The 15358-nt window shown below is 48.7% G+C and overlaps 1 protein-coding gene across 6 annotated transcripts in view; it reads right to left on the bottom strand.

Annotated features, from left to right (window-relative positions):
* The window catches only part of LARGE1 (LARGE xylosyl- and glucuronyltransferase 1), a 524421-nt gene that overhangs the window by 273482 nt on the left and 235581 nt on the right, over nt 1-15358 (bottom strand). For all 6 annotated transcript variants that reach the window (XM_059402154.1, XM_059402152.1, XM_059402156.1 and 3 more), the window contains one exon: nt 4368-4450. In XM_059402154.1, coding sequence (XP_059258137.1) covers nt 4368-4450 — 83 coding nt within the window. The remainder of the gene's footprint in view (nt 1-4367; nt 4451-15358) is intronic.

Genomic DNA, 15358 nt, shown 5'->3' with positions numbered 1-15358 from the left:
GCCCCCCCAATTTTTTTTTAAACATTCTTCCATAGAGGGCACACAGGCCTATACTGTGCTATTTTCTATGACGTAAACCCTCGTTCACATGTATTTTTGTATTTAGTTTTTCTCACCTACCCTTTTCCTTCATCGCAGAGCTTGTGTAATGAGATGACCAAAAACACACGTCACGAGGAGACAGAAACAAGTTCACCTTTATTTCTCCTTCTCCCCACACAACACAAAGAACTCCATTTCTAAATACGGTCTCTGCCAGTTTTTCTGCCACTGGTATTTTGACCGTGTTCACATGGTCTGTGCTTACATAGTGGGATAATGTCATGCATGTGTTTTCAACTATGTTGTCCCTTACATCGTAAAATAGAAAATATAATTTGTCCGCATTCAGACATACAAACCAAGAACATGGCTTACTACAAAAGGCTGTTCCGGGGTGCCTGGGTGGTTCAGTGGTTTAAAGCCTCTGCCTTTGGCTCAGGTCATGATCCCAGGGTGCTGGGGTCAAGCCCTGCATCGGGCTCTGCTCAGCAGGGAGCCTGCTTCCTCCTCTCTCTCTGTCTCTCTCTGCCTGCCTCTCTGTCTGTTTGTGATCTCTGTCAAATAAATAAATAAAATCTTAAAAAAAAAAAAAAAAGGCTGTTCCACTACTTAGCCTTACTGTTTTCTAAGTATTATTCAAATTTTTAGGATGATAAACAGTGTGTCATAAAAGCATTTCTGATAGTCTGGATTATCCTTCAAGGACAGAGTCCCTGAAGTAGTCATACAGGGTCAAGGTCTTGGGCATTGACACCATTAAATCTCTTTCCCAAAAGATTATGGCAATTTCCAGTTCTGGTAGGAGTATGTTAAGAGCACCTGGGTATCGTTCTTTTACGATCTTTTAAACTAGAGCATGCCCACTGTCACCAGGTATACTGCAGAAGTAAAAAGGATTGGATGTAACAAAGCAAGCCTTAAATGAAAAGTTGCTGAAAATCTTGTCTGGAAAATAAATCTAATTGCTGTAATTGACAGTGAAAGCCAAAAGAAGCACCCTACCACTATTATTCTATTATTATTAGCCTTAGAAAGGTACTTCATTTGCCAAAGCATTTTATAATCACATATTGGTTAATCCCCGTAATGTGCTTCGAAACCAATGAAGCTATTTATAGACAGACTTTCTGAGCGAAAAGTCTTTCAAAAGTCCTTTTGTCTTGATATCTCAAGTCAGGATCACCAGCACATCAATTCACAGACATGGTCATCTGTCGAATTTCAAGGATGGGAGGGACTGAACTGGTCACATGGACCAAGATCAAGTAGTCCCTGACGGGGCATGCAGAATTTTCCGAATGCATACTAAGAATCTGCTTTCTTCTCAACTCCCCAGTGCCTCCACGAAAGTGTGGATATGCCATCAGCGGCCAATTATAAATCTACTACTACTCTTTAAATGTAACATCTTTGTGCTACACAGTGACTGTAGGAGTAAAAGTTTATGCTCCATGGGATTCCTTAGGGTTTCAGCAACTACTGAAATTATTTGATTTGTAGCTAAAAGCAACAGTGATACTATTTATGCCCAACAACACCCGAATGTTTTTATGGCTTTAAAATTTGCTATAATGGAAAATAGCACAAGTGACTATCTGTAATCATGCAAATACTCTTTTCTAAAAAGGGGGCATTCCTCCACCCCCAGCAAGTCAAGGAGGGATCAGAGTTCTTTAGTGGTGGCAAGAAATAAACACAAAAAAGGTTGAGAACCACTCATCTAATTCAGTGTTCGCAGACAAAACGCCTGGTTTCAAGCATTACATGAAGGCTGCAAGAACCCGTACAAGGAGTCTTAAAAACAGCACAGGGGCGATGGCGGTAGACAAAGAGCCTCTCACTTTAAATCAGAAGATGAGGTTGAGCCCCGCTTAGTCATTCTTTATTCAGTGTTTCCATCCCCTCCTGCGACCTGCAGCTGGAATCCCGATGCCAACCACACAGAGCTAAGAGGAGGGAACGGACAGCCCCTACCACTAGCTGACACTGTTCTGTGACTTGGTGATTACTCATTTCTCTCCTTTCCCCACTCTGGGTTTGAGGGGTGGAGGCAGGGAATCCCTCCACTCCTGGGTGGGGAGCGGATCTGCTTGTTGACTATCAGCACAGCAGGGCACCCGGAAAAGACCGGCCCGGATGAGTTCAGTACAAACAATGGAGTGAATAAATCTTGTCCTCAACCTACTAAATTCTGGGGTGTATAGATTCACAGCAAAAGTTAAATAACCTAAGAACTAACGTCTGAAGGGTTAAAAGGACCTGCTGAAAGTCACTCAGTATAGAGTGGCATGAGTGTGGCACCAGGTCTGACGCATATCTATTAGTTAACTGGTGGAATAAATATATCTTCAGGTTATTGATTAATGGTGCTTTCCAGATTCACTAGTTAAACAAATAAACATTGACTGGGCATCGGACACTTGTGAAGTCCATCCCTAAGATATGGAGAATATAGAAACATAAGGAATGGTTTCTGTCCCCACAACTCCCATATTCTACTAAACACACAAATGTGAATAAATAAAAGACAATGTACTAAGTGCCGTGATAGAAAGCTGCAGGGCATTATGGGCTGGGAGAAGGGGAGCCCTAGCCCAGACTTTCAGGTACAGGTGGGCCTTCTGTTAAAAGGATAAGAAGTTTGCGAAGTTGGGTAAGAGGAGGGAGGAGGGAGACAAGGGACAAACAGAGCAGCACCGGGGAAACGGGCGGGGCACACCCAGGAGACAGTGGAAGCTAGAAGCAGGTCAGTGTTGCTGGAGAGCCAAGTCCCAGCAAGGGGAAGAGAGAGCAAGCATGCTGAGAATGACAGCAGGTCCCGATGGTCTGTGTCCCGTGGACAAGAAGCTCGATTCTCTCCCCTCTATGACAAGAAGCCAGTGAAAAGTTTGAAGACATCAGATGTGCCTTTCTGAAATATCACCTGGCCTTAGAGGCCAGGTCTGTGGGGACTAGAAGGAAGAGGAGGAGAGAGAACGCGCAGACCCCCGGTGCCAGGTACAACAGGGGTAAAGACAAAGGGATGGAATTAACAATATGAGAGGGAGAACCTGCAAGTGCATCACAGAGGGGCTGGGTGGTGGGGTCTGGGAGAGAAAGCAGAACCAACCGTCAGTAAATGCACATTGGTCTTTGTTTCATTGAGCTCTAAGAGCTTTTCACCACTGTTTCTACTGCTCAGGACTTCCTGGATCTTGGCTACAGCCATGGATAAGCTTCATCTAAACCCTTGGTAAGAATGTTAGAAAAGAGCCAAAGACACTGGCTAGAACTACAAACTCAATTCTGGATACACCAATAGGTCTAGATATCAATCAAGCTGAACAGTGAAAACACAGAAGAAAGTTCCTGTCAAAAAGCAGAAGCAAATGACAGGAGTTTAACTTGGGTAAGAGATGACTTGGGAGAGGCAGAATCACTTCCAGGTGGAGGAGGAACCCATCCTTTGCAGGGCTGTCTCCATGGGGACCCACTAGGACCCACAGACATCAGCTACGGGTTGGAAAATTTCGGCTTCATATAAGGCAGGACTTTCTGATGGTTAGAAATGCCCAGATGTGGGACGGGCTACGATGGACTAGAGTAAGCAACCTTTAGAGTTTGCTACAGCTGTCCTAACAGACTACCATGCAGAAACTACAGAAACTTAGTTTCTATGGTTCTGGTGGTTTGAAGTCTGACATCAGGTGCCGGCAGGGATGGGGTCTCCTGAGGCCCCCGCTCCTGGGCTTGGAGGTGGGCGTCTTCTCCCCGTGTCCTCTGTGTAAGGCTGTGTCCCAATGCCCTCTCTGTATCAGGACACCAGTCACACAGGACTACAGTGTATTTGTAATGCCCCAATTTGATTGAATTACCTCTTTAAAGGCCAACCTCCAAATACAATTCACATTCTGAGTTACTGGGGCGAGGGCTGCAACATATCAATTTTAGGGGGACACATTCAGTCCATCACACAACCTGTCCACAGGGGTGTGGACACAGAGAGGTCTGGTGACCGCCAGGCAAGGGAAGGCCAGCAAAGGAATGGAAGCCTCAAATCTGCAGCGTCCCTGAAGCTCCCGTTAGGTCTAAGACCTACAATCCTCAACAACATGCGACAGCACCTCATTGTTGCTGTTAAACATTATTAACACAAAATTCTCTGCCAGGTTTCAGACAAAAATCACACTTTCACAGCAGCTTTGATGACTGATGAGAAATGTTGTTCTTCTGCACCTCACTACCCCTGAGGGGGCCTACAGGCCGCGGTCACATGCACGAGTCACACACAAGACGTGCGCCCAAGCCTTCTGCACCAGCCCACGGAGCACCACGGCTGCGCTTACCTGTGGAACAGGACGGACTTGACCAAGGTGACGACATCGCGGCTGGCGTTATACCCGGCACAGACGATCGCAACGTGGATTGTCTGAAAAGCAAAGAACACAGGGCAGGCGGTCAGACAGATGGAAGAGGCCCTTCCTCGTGCTTCAGACCACGTGGAAAAGAAAAATCACCCCGATCTCTTGGGGGGTCGTTAGAAACCAAAGGACATAGTTTGCAGCTGCGGAAAATAACTTGAGACGGTTTTATTAAGGCCTTTTTAATCGGTTTATGGGGCTTTCATCACTTGGAAACCATTAAGGCTCTTTGCAATTACATTTTGAGGACGAGAGAAAGGGCGATCGGCTCAAACAGGCAAACAGTGAGTCCCCGACCCCCACTCTGGGAGACAGTGACAAATGGTGACAAGAGAGAGGAAAGAAATACATCCCGAAAGGAAAAACTGACAGTCAGGGATCTTAGACTGACAAGCAATCGCTTGAAGCTAGAAAGGTTCTCGCCAGACGTCTCAGGGTAGGGGCACCTGGCTGGGCTGAGACCAGGGAGCGTCTGTAACAAGGGCCCCAGCTGGGACACCATCCCAAGAAGTGAAGTCTGGCAGAATGGAAGGGAACCTTATGGCCCACCTCCTCTGAGCAGTCAAGAGCACAGGCTCCGGACATGAACCCTGGCTCCGCCCTTCAGCCCCAGGCGACCTGGGAAAGTGGTGGCAGGAGGGGACGGAAAGTAACCCAAGGGCCAGAACACGTCCTGCAGGAGGTCATGGAGTACAGAGCGGGTAACACCAAGAGCAGAATGCGGCGCTGGGCCCACTGCCTTCCAATCACAACAGAGACGGTCTCTAGAACTGAGCTTCCCAAACAGGGTTCCTTGGCACCCCAGTGGGCTGCACCGTGAATTACAGGACACGAAGTCACTTATCTCTTTAAGGGTGTGCTCAAGGCTACCAGGCAGGGCTGGCTCCCTCGGGCTGGGCTACGCTCCAAGCTTCAGCAATCTGACAAAGATTGAGAACCCCAGCTCTAGGCCGTCCCATACAGAAAGTCATCTAGCCTCCCAGAACAGTGCTGGGATGAAGTCCATGAATGAGTTCATGAATGAAGGGTTCATGCCTCTGGGAGTATCTTTGACGGAAGCGCAGCCTTCCCTGAGTTGAAATCGGCTTCCTAACACCCACCCCAGCCTGCTCTGTCCTGGCAGGACGGCAGGACAAGCACGTTCCCTCCAGCAGCCTACACTTAATGAAACCACTCACAGCCCTTGCTCCCAGGACACAGCTTCTGGAACCTCCATCACTCTAATCAGCTAGTTCCAAACTCAGTTCTGTTGACTGTGCACTGCTTTTGAAACTTCCTAGGAGTCTAGAATTACTTTAAAGTAAAAAGTGGGGGGAAAAAAAAAAGAGGCCAGGGGAGCCGGTGGAAGGAAGAAAAATGAAGTTCTGGTATCCTCGTCCCTCCTCTGCAGGCTCTCAGGACAATGACCTCTGGTTCTCAGGCCTTCTTCCCCACCCCACCCACCACATCACCCAGGAGTTAACTCAGGCTCAGGCCGATGGGATTCGACCTCGAGAACAGAGATTCCTTACCCTTCTAGTACACCAGAAACACCTGAAAGATCTTTAAACTACACCCTATGCCCCAACCCCACCTCAGACCAATTAACTCTCCGTCTCTGATGACCAGGATCTAAGCTTCTCCATTCGAGACAAACGTGACCCCCGCTGCCCTGCCCAGAACATCCGATAAAGTCTGGAGTCCTTTCCGGTGGTCACTCCTGGGGGCAGGCAGAGGCAGGGCTGCTGCCGACCCCCTACGAGGCACAAGGTGGCCACCACAACAGAGAATTATCCTGCCCCAAAGCTCACAGGGCTGTCATGAGGAAATTCCGCTTTCAGAGAGAAGCAAGAGGGGGTACGGGGAAACTGAGACCCACAAGCTCCCAACCCGACCTCATCTCACATAAAATTAGACCATACTGTGCATATCTCAATTTCTCCACCTGCAAAACGAGGACACCACGGCTTATCTCTGGATATGCTCTCCCAAAGACTCAGGATGAAACACCGTAACGTGTAATGCAACTGTCACCGTTTCAGTCACGAAAGAAATGAAAAGGAAGACGCCTGCACGAGGAGACACAGCCAGGAAGGGGACGAGAATGGATAAAAGCTGAATCAGGCTCTCTGGAAGCACAAATATTTAAACACGAGATATCAAATGCTGTCTTGGCTTCAGGGTTCAGGGGCTTTTGAAAATGGTCCCATTAAACATAAGCACGAGCGCGCACATTCTTCAACCCTCTACATAAATTTCCAGTCTCTTTAGTTTCGTCCAACACACTTCGCCACCACGAATAAATCCATCATGGGGAGCCGTAGCAGCAAAGCCCGCTTCCCCAGGAAGGCAGAAAATCCGAGCGCCATGAACATGCTCTTTGGGGAGTTCTGGAGGGTCCCAACTTCTGTGGGGACGGGAGTGAATGACAAGAATGGGACGGGGGCTGGGTTCGGAGTGAAGAGGGGACAGGGGACAGGCATGGACGCTCCCTTGAAAGCAAGTCACAAATATGCTCTCACCACGATAACTTGGTTTGGCAGCTACGAAGTCCAGGTTTCAAGTGTTTCGATGTAGTGACTTAAAGATGACCGGCTGATGGTCCCAACGACTGGAACATTCCTCTCCTCAGAGTGAAGGGTCTGAGCGTCAGATTCAGTGACCACTGGCCACTCATCAAGAATTCCTCCTTATATCTTAGGTAGATGCCACACTTGCCCAAAGCTCGGACACGGGTGATGATCTTACCTGCTCGTCCCCCACTCACACTGTGCCACCGGGACCAAAAGGATGCCGGAGAGCTTCTGGGAGGAGAGGGCATTCCAGTGACTCAGCCAGGGCCATCGTCACTCCTGACAGTCAGGGCCTGCTGGGATTCATAGCTCTCTGCTTGTCAGCCTTCAACAGAACCAGGAAAAGAACATTCTCTGTGTTCTGCACCCCTTGCCCCCATCCCAAGACACAAGAAAAAAGTCTCCATGGGGTTGGTTTCTCAAACAGGGATGCAGGGGAAAAAATGTCCCAAAAGAAATCCAGAAGAAACTAAGGGGTGGCAGGCCAGGCATGAGCCTGGCAGAAGGAATCAGTACCGCGCCCAGCTGCATTGCCCCAGCAACACCAGGAGAAGCAGGACACAGAGGGCCCGGGATTCCCTGCAGGATGCTGTCCGGGGCACCGCTGAGTGCGAGCATCTCCTGTCGGGGCAACTGCCGGCAAGGAGAGAGAGGGGAGACCCATTTCAGCACCAGTATCTGCTGTAAAAAGTCAGCCCACACTGGCGGGACAGCGGGAGACCTCTGTGTGGGGGAGGCTGGCCTCCCAGAGGACGGGTGGCTGGGGAGAAGCAGAGGGCCAGGGGACAGAGGTGGGGCAGGGGTGGCTTGGTGGGGAAAACCCCACTGGAGTAAAGAGATGTGGTTTGAGCTGCAACATCAAAGCTAAGCTACGACTGTGTGACCTTGGAGCATTACTCGTGTCCCTGGGCTTCCTGGCCGTATCTGTAAAATGGAGATAAAAATGGGCACCGCACTGGGTCACTGTGCACATCACACAAGTCAGTGCAAGGAGGCGCCCCTGATGGACAGATGCCACTTGCCAGATGCCTAAACAGCACACGGGGAAGTTGTTCAACACCACTGAGCTTGAACTCCCTCACCTACACAACAGGGACTTAACACCACTCGTCCTCAAGGTGGTGAGAAGTGGCTCTCAAACTCCACGTGCACCACGATCCCTGGACGGCTTGTTCAGACAGTGTGAGGGGTGGTGGTGAGGGCAGTGGGGACTCTTTCCCCAAGTTTCTGATCTTGGGGTTCGACATGGGGGCCTAAGGACTGCTGACGTCCAAGGGATGCCGATGCTGCTGTCCAGGGACCACCCTTTGAGAACAGATGCTCTAGCTAAGTGCTCTGAAGAATGTCAAACACACACTCAACCAGACGTTAGCCGTGGTCACACTGAGAGTATGGGAGGTGTTCCAAGAATCTGTTTTCAGTGCCTCTCCAGTGGACTGCATAAAAGCTCATGCACTCGTATAAAAGAACAAGAGACAGCACCCATCACTGTCCCTAGGTCCTGAAATTCATGATTCTCTCAGGGTGAGGACAAGGCAACGGAGGAGCACTCATGATGTGGGCTTTTTCTGTGCAAAGAACAAAACCGTGGAAATCAGGAGACCTGGGTGGTAGCTGCAGATCTGCCTCTGACTGGCTGAGTGACCTTTTGCAAGTAACTTAACCTCTCTGATCCTTGGTGAATCCTCTACACAAGGAGGAGGATAGAATTTCTACACACAGTAGTACACAGGGGACACTTTCCAAGACCCCCACAGAATGCTTGAAACTGTGGACACTATTGAAACCTATATATATATTTTTTCTACAGATGCACAACCATGATAAAGTTTAAGTAATAAAATTAGGCACCGTAAGAGATTAACAACAGTAACTCATAATAAAACAATTATAGCCGCATACTGTAACCGGTTACGTGAACGTGGTGGTCTCTCTCACAGTACCTTACGGTACCTCCCTCCGCCCTTCCTGTGATGACGGGAGGTGCTCACCAGGTGTGAGCTACAATGAGGGCAACGATGCGGGCGTTTGGACACAGCATCAGGCTCCCCAGGGTCTGACAATTCATCAGGAGGAGGGTCAGCTGTTTCCAGAACAGGTGACCACGGGTTACTATAACTGTGGAAAGTGAAACCACGGCTCAGGTGGGATTCTGGCACGGAATCCTAATATCCAGGGTTTTCCAAAACTCAAGATGAAGAGTGAGACAGGGTGGGACAGGTCTCGTCCAAGGTCCCGTGGCAGCCAGTTGATGGCAAATCGAGAAGCTGAATTCAGAGTCCTGCTGTTAAACCTGTACTACCCGGTCTCAATAAGACACATGGAACTAGGAAAATGAAAGAAACGTACAGCTGATGAGCCACCTAGAATCATCCTGCAAACCTCCAGGACATCCACAGTCTCCTGGGAAGCCAGGGTTCGAGTTCCCTCTCCTCTAGAGCTAAACCATGGAGCCAAAAGACAAACTTCTCTCAACCCCGTGAAAGACCAAAGTAGACACCTCCTATGATGTATCAATTATATTTCAATTAAAAAATTAAAAATGGGGCAGTTGCTTAAGCATCTGATTGCTGGTTTCAGCTCAGGTCATGATCTCAGGGTTGTGAGATCGAGTCCCACACCAGTGTCTGAGCTCAGCTCAGAGTCAGCTTGGGATCCTCTCCCTCTGCCCCTCCCCCCACTCATGCTCATTCTCACTCTGAGGTAAATAAAAATAAATCTATAAAAAAAAGTTTTAAATAATTTACAGGTAAGAGGAGACACCTCCTGACTGTAATGGCAGCCAAGCTGTCAGGGGCTCAGCAAGGAAGGGCAGGAAGAGCCACAGGGGCTCCAGGCCCAGTCTAAGGGCATGAAGGGCCATGCAGCCATGGACTTTGAGCACCTTCTCCACAGTCAAGGCCTAGTAAATGCTAAACCCACGAATGAACCACCCGGCATTGTCCCCCTGCATACTTCTGGTCTGCTTTAGCGCTTCCCCGTGTGACAAAGAACAGAGTACCCACAGCAGGCAGACCAACATTAGGGTGCATCAGGAGAAGCTGAACCCCTATTCAGGGCAGGTGGACTGTCTGCACACAGCCCCATACCGGCCCACCATAGACGGCATGTGCCATGCGCCCACCTACAGAATGACCCTAACCCAAAAAGCCCGCACATGTTGCCAAAACACACGGCCATTTGGCAAGTGTAGACGGCGTGCCTTCTCTGTGCCGGACTCCCCTGGAGGTGCTGGGGAAAAGCGGGGAGCAAAAGAGGCCGGACTGTGTAGCAACGAGTTGGCAAGGAGGAAGCTGGGGAGCAAGGCAGACCTTCTAGAGCTCAAGGCCCTTTGCAAGAACAGGGCTTCTCCTGTGTGTGAAGAGAGAAGCCACTTGAGGGTTCAGAGCTGAGAAATGGCATGATGCGACTTATATTTTAGAAGACCCTCTCGAGCCGTCCACTGAGAACAGATTATCCCTGTGTGCACGTGCAGGGGCAGTGGGGAGGGAGCAAGGAAGCTGGAAGCAGAGAGAACAGTCAGAAGTCTTCTGCAACCCACCCTGAGCACGGCGGATGCTGGGACAGGCTGCCCAGATGCCCTTCAGTGAGGTACGTGCTGTGCTGGTGCCAGAATCATCCTGGCTGCAGAGAGCCACCTCCCCTGGGGCAGCCACTGCCAAGAGACCACCAGCATCTCTAGGCACCGGCCTCAAGGACCTGCCTTCACAGACTGTGTGTGAAGCCTCACAGCACCCTTAAGCCAGAGGTGGTATGGGACAGGGAGGCAAAGGTGGAAGGTGCGACATGGCCACATGATGTTTTCTTTCCAAGTCCTTGGCGATCTGTCTGCAGTCGAGCTGCCTGGCAGAGGAAGCAGAGTAGTACGTGGGTTAGGATTTACAGCCCGTGGCGGGGATGTGGGGCAAGTGCACCCCTGTGCGCTGTTGCTGGGAGCGTAAAATGCTGCAGCTGCTGTGGAAAAGGATCTGGTGGTCCCCGGAATAATTAAAAACAGGAATGCCATATAATCCAGCCATCTTAACTTCGACGAACATATCCAAAGGAACCGAAAGCAGATCTCCGTGAGAGGTGTGCACACCCATGCTTGTGACGGTATTATGCACAACACCAACAGGGGAGCAGCCCGGCTGTCCACCGTCAGATGAACGAATACACAAAATGTGGTCCAGACATATGGTGAAATAGTATCAGCCTTAAGAAGGAAGGAAATCCCGGGACACCCGGATGGCTCGGTACGTACGTTAAGCACCTGCCTTTGGCTCAGGTCATGATCCCAGGATCCTGGGATCCAGTCCCACATCAGGCTCCTTGCTCAGCAGGAAGCCGGCTTCTCTCTCTGCCTGTCTCTCCCCCTGCTTGTGTGTTCTCTCTCTCTCTCTCTCTCTGGCAAATAAATAAAATCTAAAAAAAAAAAAAAAAAAAGAAGAAGAAGAAGAAGGAGGAGGAGTAAGGAAATCCTGTGTCACGCTGCAGTGTGAACTGTGAGGGCATCATGCTAAGTGAAACAAACTAGTCACCAAAAGACAAGTACCATTGGATCCCACTTCTATGAAGTATCTAAAAGAGACGAATTTCCAGGAAGTAGAATGGGGGTAGCCAGGGTCTGGGCGAGGGGAGGGGAAAAATGGGAGTGCGTCGCTGTATCATAGGTACAGTTCATTTCTCAAGATGGAAACATTCTAGAGATCCGTCACACAGCAACGTGAACATACTGATCACTACTGAAACATACATTGCATTTCTAAGAGAGTAAGTTTCATGATACATGGCTTTGCTATACCAAAATTAAGCACAAGAGAGATTTCTAACCGTAGACCCGCATTTTTCAGCTATGTGGCCTCGCTCAGCTCAGGCTTCCCTAGTCAAAATTTCACGATGATTGAGTCCAGAAGCAACACATGGACAAGTGCAGTGTCTGGTACCAGATACTTGCACGAAAAGTGAAAGCAGACGTGATCACCAGCGCCCTGACCCCCTTCCATGGTGCTCATGCTCTGAACAGACTGGACGGCTCCCGAGGTTTCCTTACTTCCACAATATGCTCTCAGTTTCGGGTGCCCTGGTGTTCCCCCTCACGTATCAAACTTCCCATTTTTCCGGATATACCAGCACCTGTTGGGAACTCAGTTTCTTCATCTATTAAAAAAGGGTGGGGAGTGTAAAAATATGTCAAGGTCTGCTGGACAGATGACCTAAGATGATTAACATGAAGGGATTAGAGCCTGGCGCTGTGAACTTAGAAGACAGGCGTCAGCAATCAGTAGAATTGCTATTCATTTAAGAGTTTATAGTATTCCAAAGGCTCTATATTCAAGGTTTTCAGCCTTAAATATTCTTGAAAGTCAGATATCAGTTTCTTTCCTTCTGTCCTTACGCCAACTCTCCTTCAAGTAAGGATTGGGATAGTCTTTTCCCTCATGATTGAGAAGAGGACTTTCAGAGCTGCTGGACTCCCTCCTATGTGTCAAACGCTGATGCTCCCTTTGTACTCCCATAGAAGAGAGAAGACACAGTAAGGAGGAGATGAGCCACTGGGATCCGTCATTATTTGGGTCATGGGAGCAACTGTGCAAAATTAGGAAGGACCCTTTATTTTGTTCTGCTTTATTGTCACCGTCTTTCAATGAGAAGGTTGCATCTTTATTTATTATTGTTATTGTTGTTGTTAATGGCACATTTTCCAAAAAAAAAAAAACATGTAATAAGAGAGCATGACAGAGAAAGCAGATCAAGGCAGGACTCCTTTTGAGTAAGCACAGACAGGAGGCTGTGGGAGACAGGACCCTCTGCCAGGGCCATGGTATGGTAGCCACCTCCAAGATTGTCCCCACAGACCCCTGACTGCGTGTGCAGTCCTGGTGTAGCCTCTCCAACACTGTGTCGGGGTCAGCCTCTATGACCTACAGAGCTTGGCAGAACTCACAGTATATGATATCCCAGGTGAGGTCCTAGAGACCTCTGCCTTGTTCTGCTGGATCCCTCTCTCGGGGACAGCGATCTGCGACAGTGTGAGAGGACACGAGCAATCCGAAGGACCTGAGGTCCCAGCCGTGCCAGCGTGCCATTCCGAAGCAGATCAAGTCTACCAATGACAGCCACCCTAGCAGACTTCGAACCCTCAACTGCACGAGAGCCCTCCAGACATGTACAACGAAGCTGCTTCCAGATTCCTGCTTCTCAAACTGGACAACACATAAATGCTTGTTATTTGACGTCATTGGGTTTTGGGGATACCTTGGTATGAAGCAATCAGTAACTGCTACACTTGCGTAGGGAAGGTAGCCTAAGGAACCACTACAGGAGCTAGAGTTCCCAAAAATCACTGCATTGGAAAATCCTGCTAGGTTTCTTCGAGCTATAATGTTCCCAAACTCCAGGGTCTGACATTCAGGGAAGACACTTCAGCAGATTTATATCCTTGAAGGGGCCCAGAAGAAAACCTCTGAGGCTAATAAAATATGAATCCAAATGCTGCAACAGTATCTTCCAATAGCTGGGTGAATAGGAGAGGTGGCAGGCAAAGCCCTCCACTGCTGAGTTATTTCATAAAATTCTCTAAAATGAAGTAAACGCGATAGCTCGAAATACTGTGGTTTCCGGGGCCCAGAAAATGAAGGCGCAAGGTGTCAACTTTTATAAACGTAATGCCTCCAGCAAAACAGTGCACCTGCACTGAGTTAACAAATACACTCACAATCTGAAAGGCAATTCTAAATATAAGTTCTTTTAAAAGAACAGATACATTCTTGCCTCGACCTACTGAGAAATGACTACTCCCCACATAGCTGTTGTAGCCTCCCAAGGTGAAAGACGACCCCACTGTGCCCCGTAACCTTGAAGGCTTTGAGATGAGACACCTGCCAGGCACAAACCAGGACTGGGGCTCTAAGCTCACGGGAGTGTGGGTCACAGGTGCTCTAATTCGCAGAGTAGTAAGGCAATGGTTCCAAGTACAGGTTCTTTGTTTTTTCTTTTCGTTTCTTTTCTTTCTTTTTTTTTTTTTTTTAATTTTACTTGAGAGAGTGAGAGAGAATGCACAGCCAGAAGCAGAGGGTAGGGGTAGAGGGAGAAGAAGACTCCTTGCTGAGCAAAGAGCCTGATGTAGAACTCGATCTCAGGAGCCTGATGTAGAACTTGATCTCAGGATCAAGACCTGAGCTGAAGGCAGATGCTTAACCGACTGAGCCACCCAGGCACCACCAAGTATAGGTTCTAGAAGCTTAGGTTTAAATTCAAGCACCACTTCTTCACGGCAATAAGACTTTGAAATGATTATTGAAACTTTCTTAGCAGCTTTCTAATGTGTCAAATGAAGAAAGTATGCCGTGTGGATTGAATGAGATATTTTATGCAAATTATTTTATGTAAATTTTAGCACGGAGTCTGATCTACTTTAAAGGCTGAGTAAATGTTAACTTTTATTACTATTACATTATGAACAAGAAATGAAGCTCAAAGCGTGGGGTAAGAGAGACAGACTGCCATAATGGTGGTCTCGCCTCAAAGAGTACCATTCACCTGACCTCCCACGGTAACAGTATCAATGGTTGTTGTAATTCAAGGATATCCACCAATTCCCTGACATTCCTCCCACTGAGAGATGGAGTGTGTGCTTTTTCCTGCGAAACTGGGTGAGTCTTTGAGCCTCTCCCAATGAAACGATTCCACTATCAGAAGAAGTGACACTGTGTGACGCTGAGGCCAGGGCATAAAAACTGTTTCTGTTCTACCCTGGTCACTGGAACACTTGTCCTGAGTCTTCAGCTGCCAGGGAAGAGGCCAACTGCCTGGGGCGGGGGGGGGGGGGGGGGGGCCATATTGGAAGGAAGTCCAAGCCAGCCGCAGAGACGGACATGGAGAGGCTCTGAGTCTATGACAGGCAACAAGGAAGTTGGGCAAGTCCCCACTGCTTCAGCCTTCACTGTTCAGCTCTAGCAGCAAACTAATGACTCGTGTACGACGGACCCCAAACTAGAACTGCTCACGGAATCCCTTCCCAAGTTCTTGACACAAGGAAACCATGAGAGCTGATACAATGACTGGTGTTGCTTTAAGCCATGACCTTGTAGGTGTTTCTCAGGCAGCATTAGGGAGCTGGAATGCCCAGAATAAGGCTCTGTGATGCTCGTACAGAGTTAGCTTCCCACCTGCTATCCCGTTTCACTCCCACAGCTGCACTGGGAAGAACAGATTATAAATTCTCATTTTTGTAATGATGACACAGACTCTAAGAGGGTTGCTGAATTACTCCAGGTCATCCGACTAGTGACGGACAAGGCAAAGACTCCCGCTCAGGAATTCGCACCCCAGTTCCAGTAACTTCTCAGCTATAGCAGAGCCAACTGCCGGAATGGACCAGAA

Source organism: Mustela nigripes, chromosome 6 (assembly GCF_022355385.1).
Source record: "Mustela nigripes isolate SB6536 chromosome 6, MUSNIG.SB6536, whole genome shotgun sequence".
NCBI classification, from domain to species: domain Eukaryota; kingdom Metazoa; phylum Chordata; class Mammalia; order Carnivora; family Mustelidae; genus Mustela; species Mustela nigripes.
Note: the sequence above shows the minus strand (reverse complement) of the source record. Positions and strands in the feature narration are given on the sequence as shown.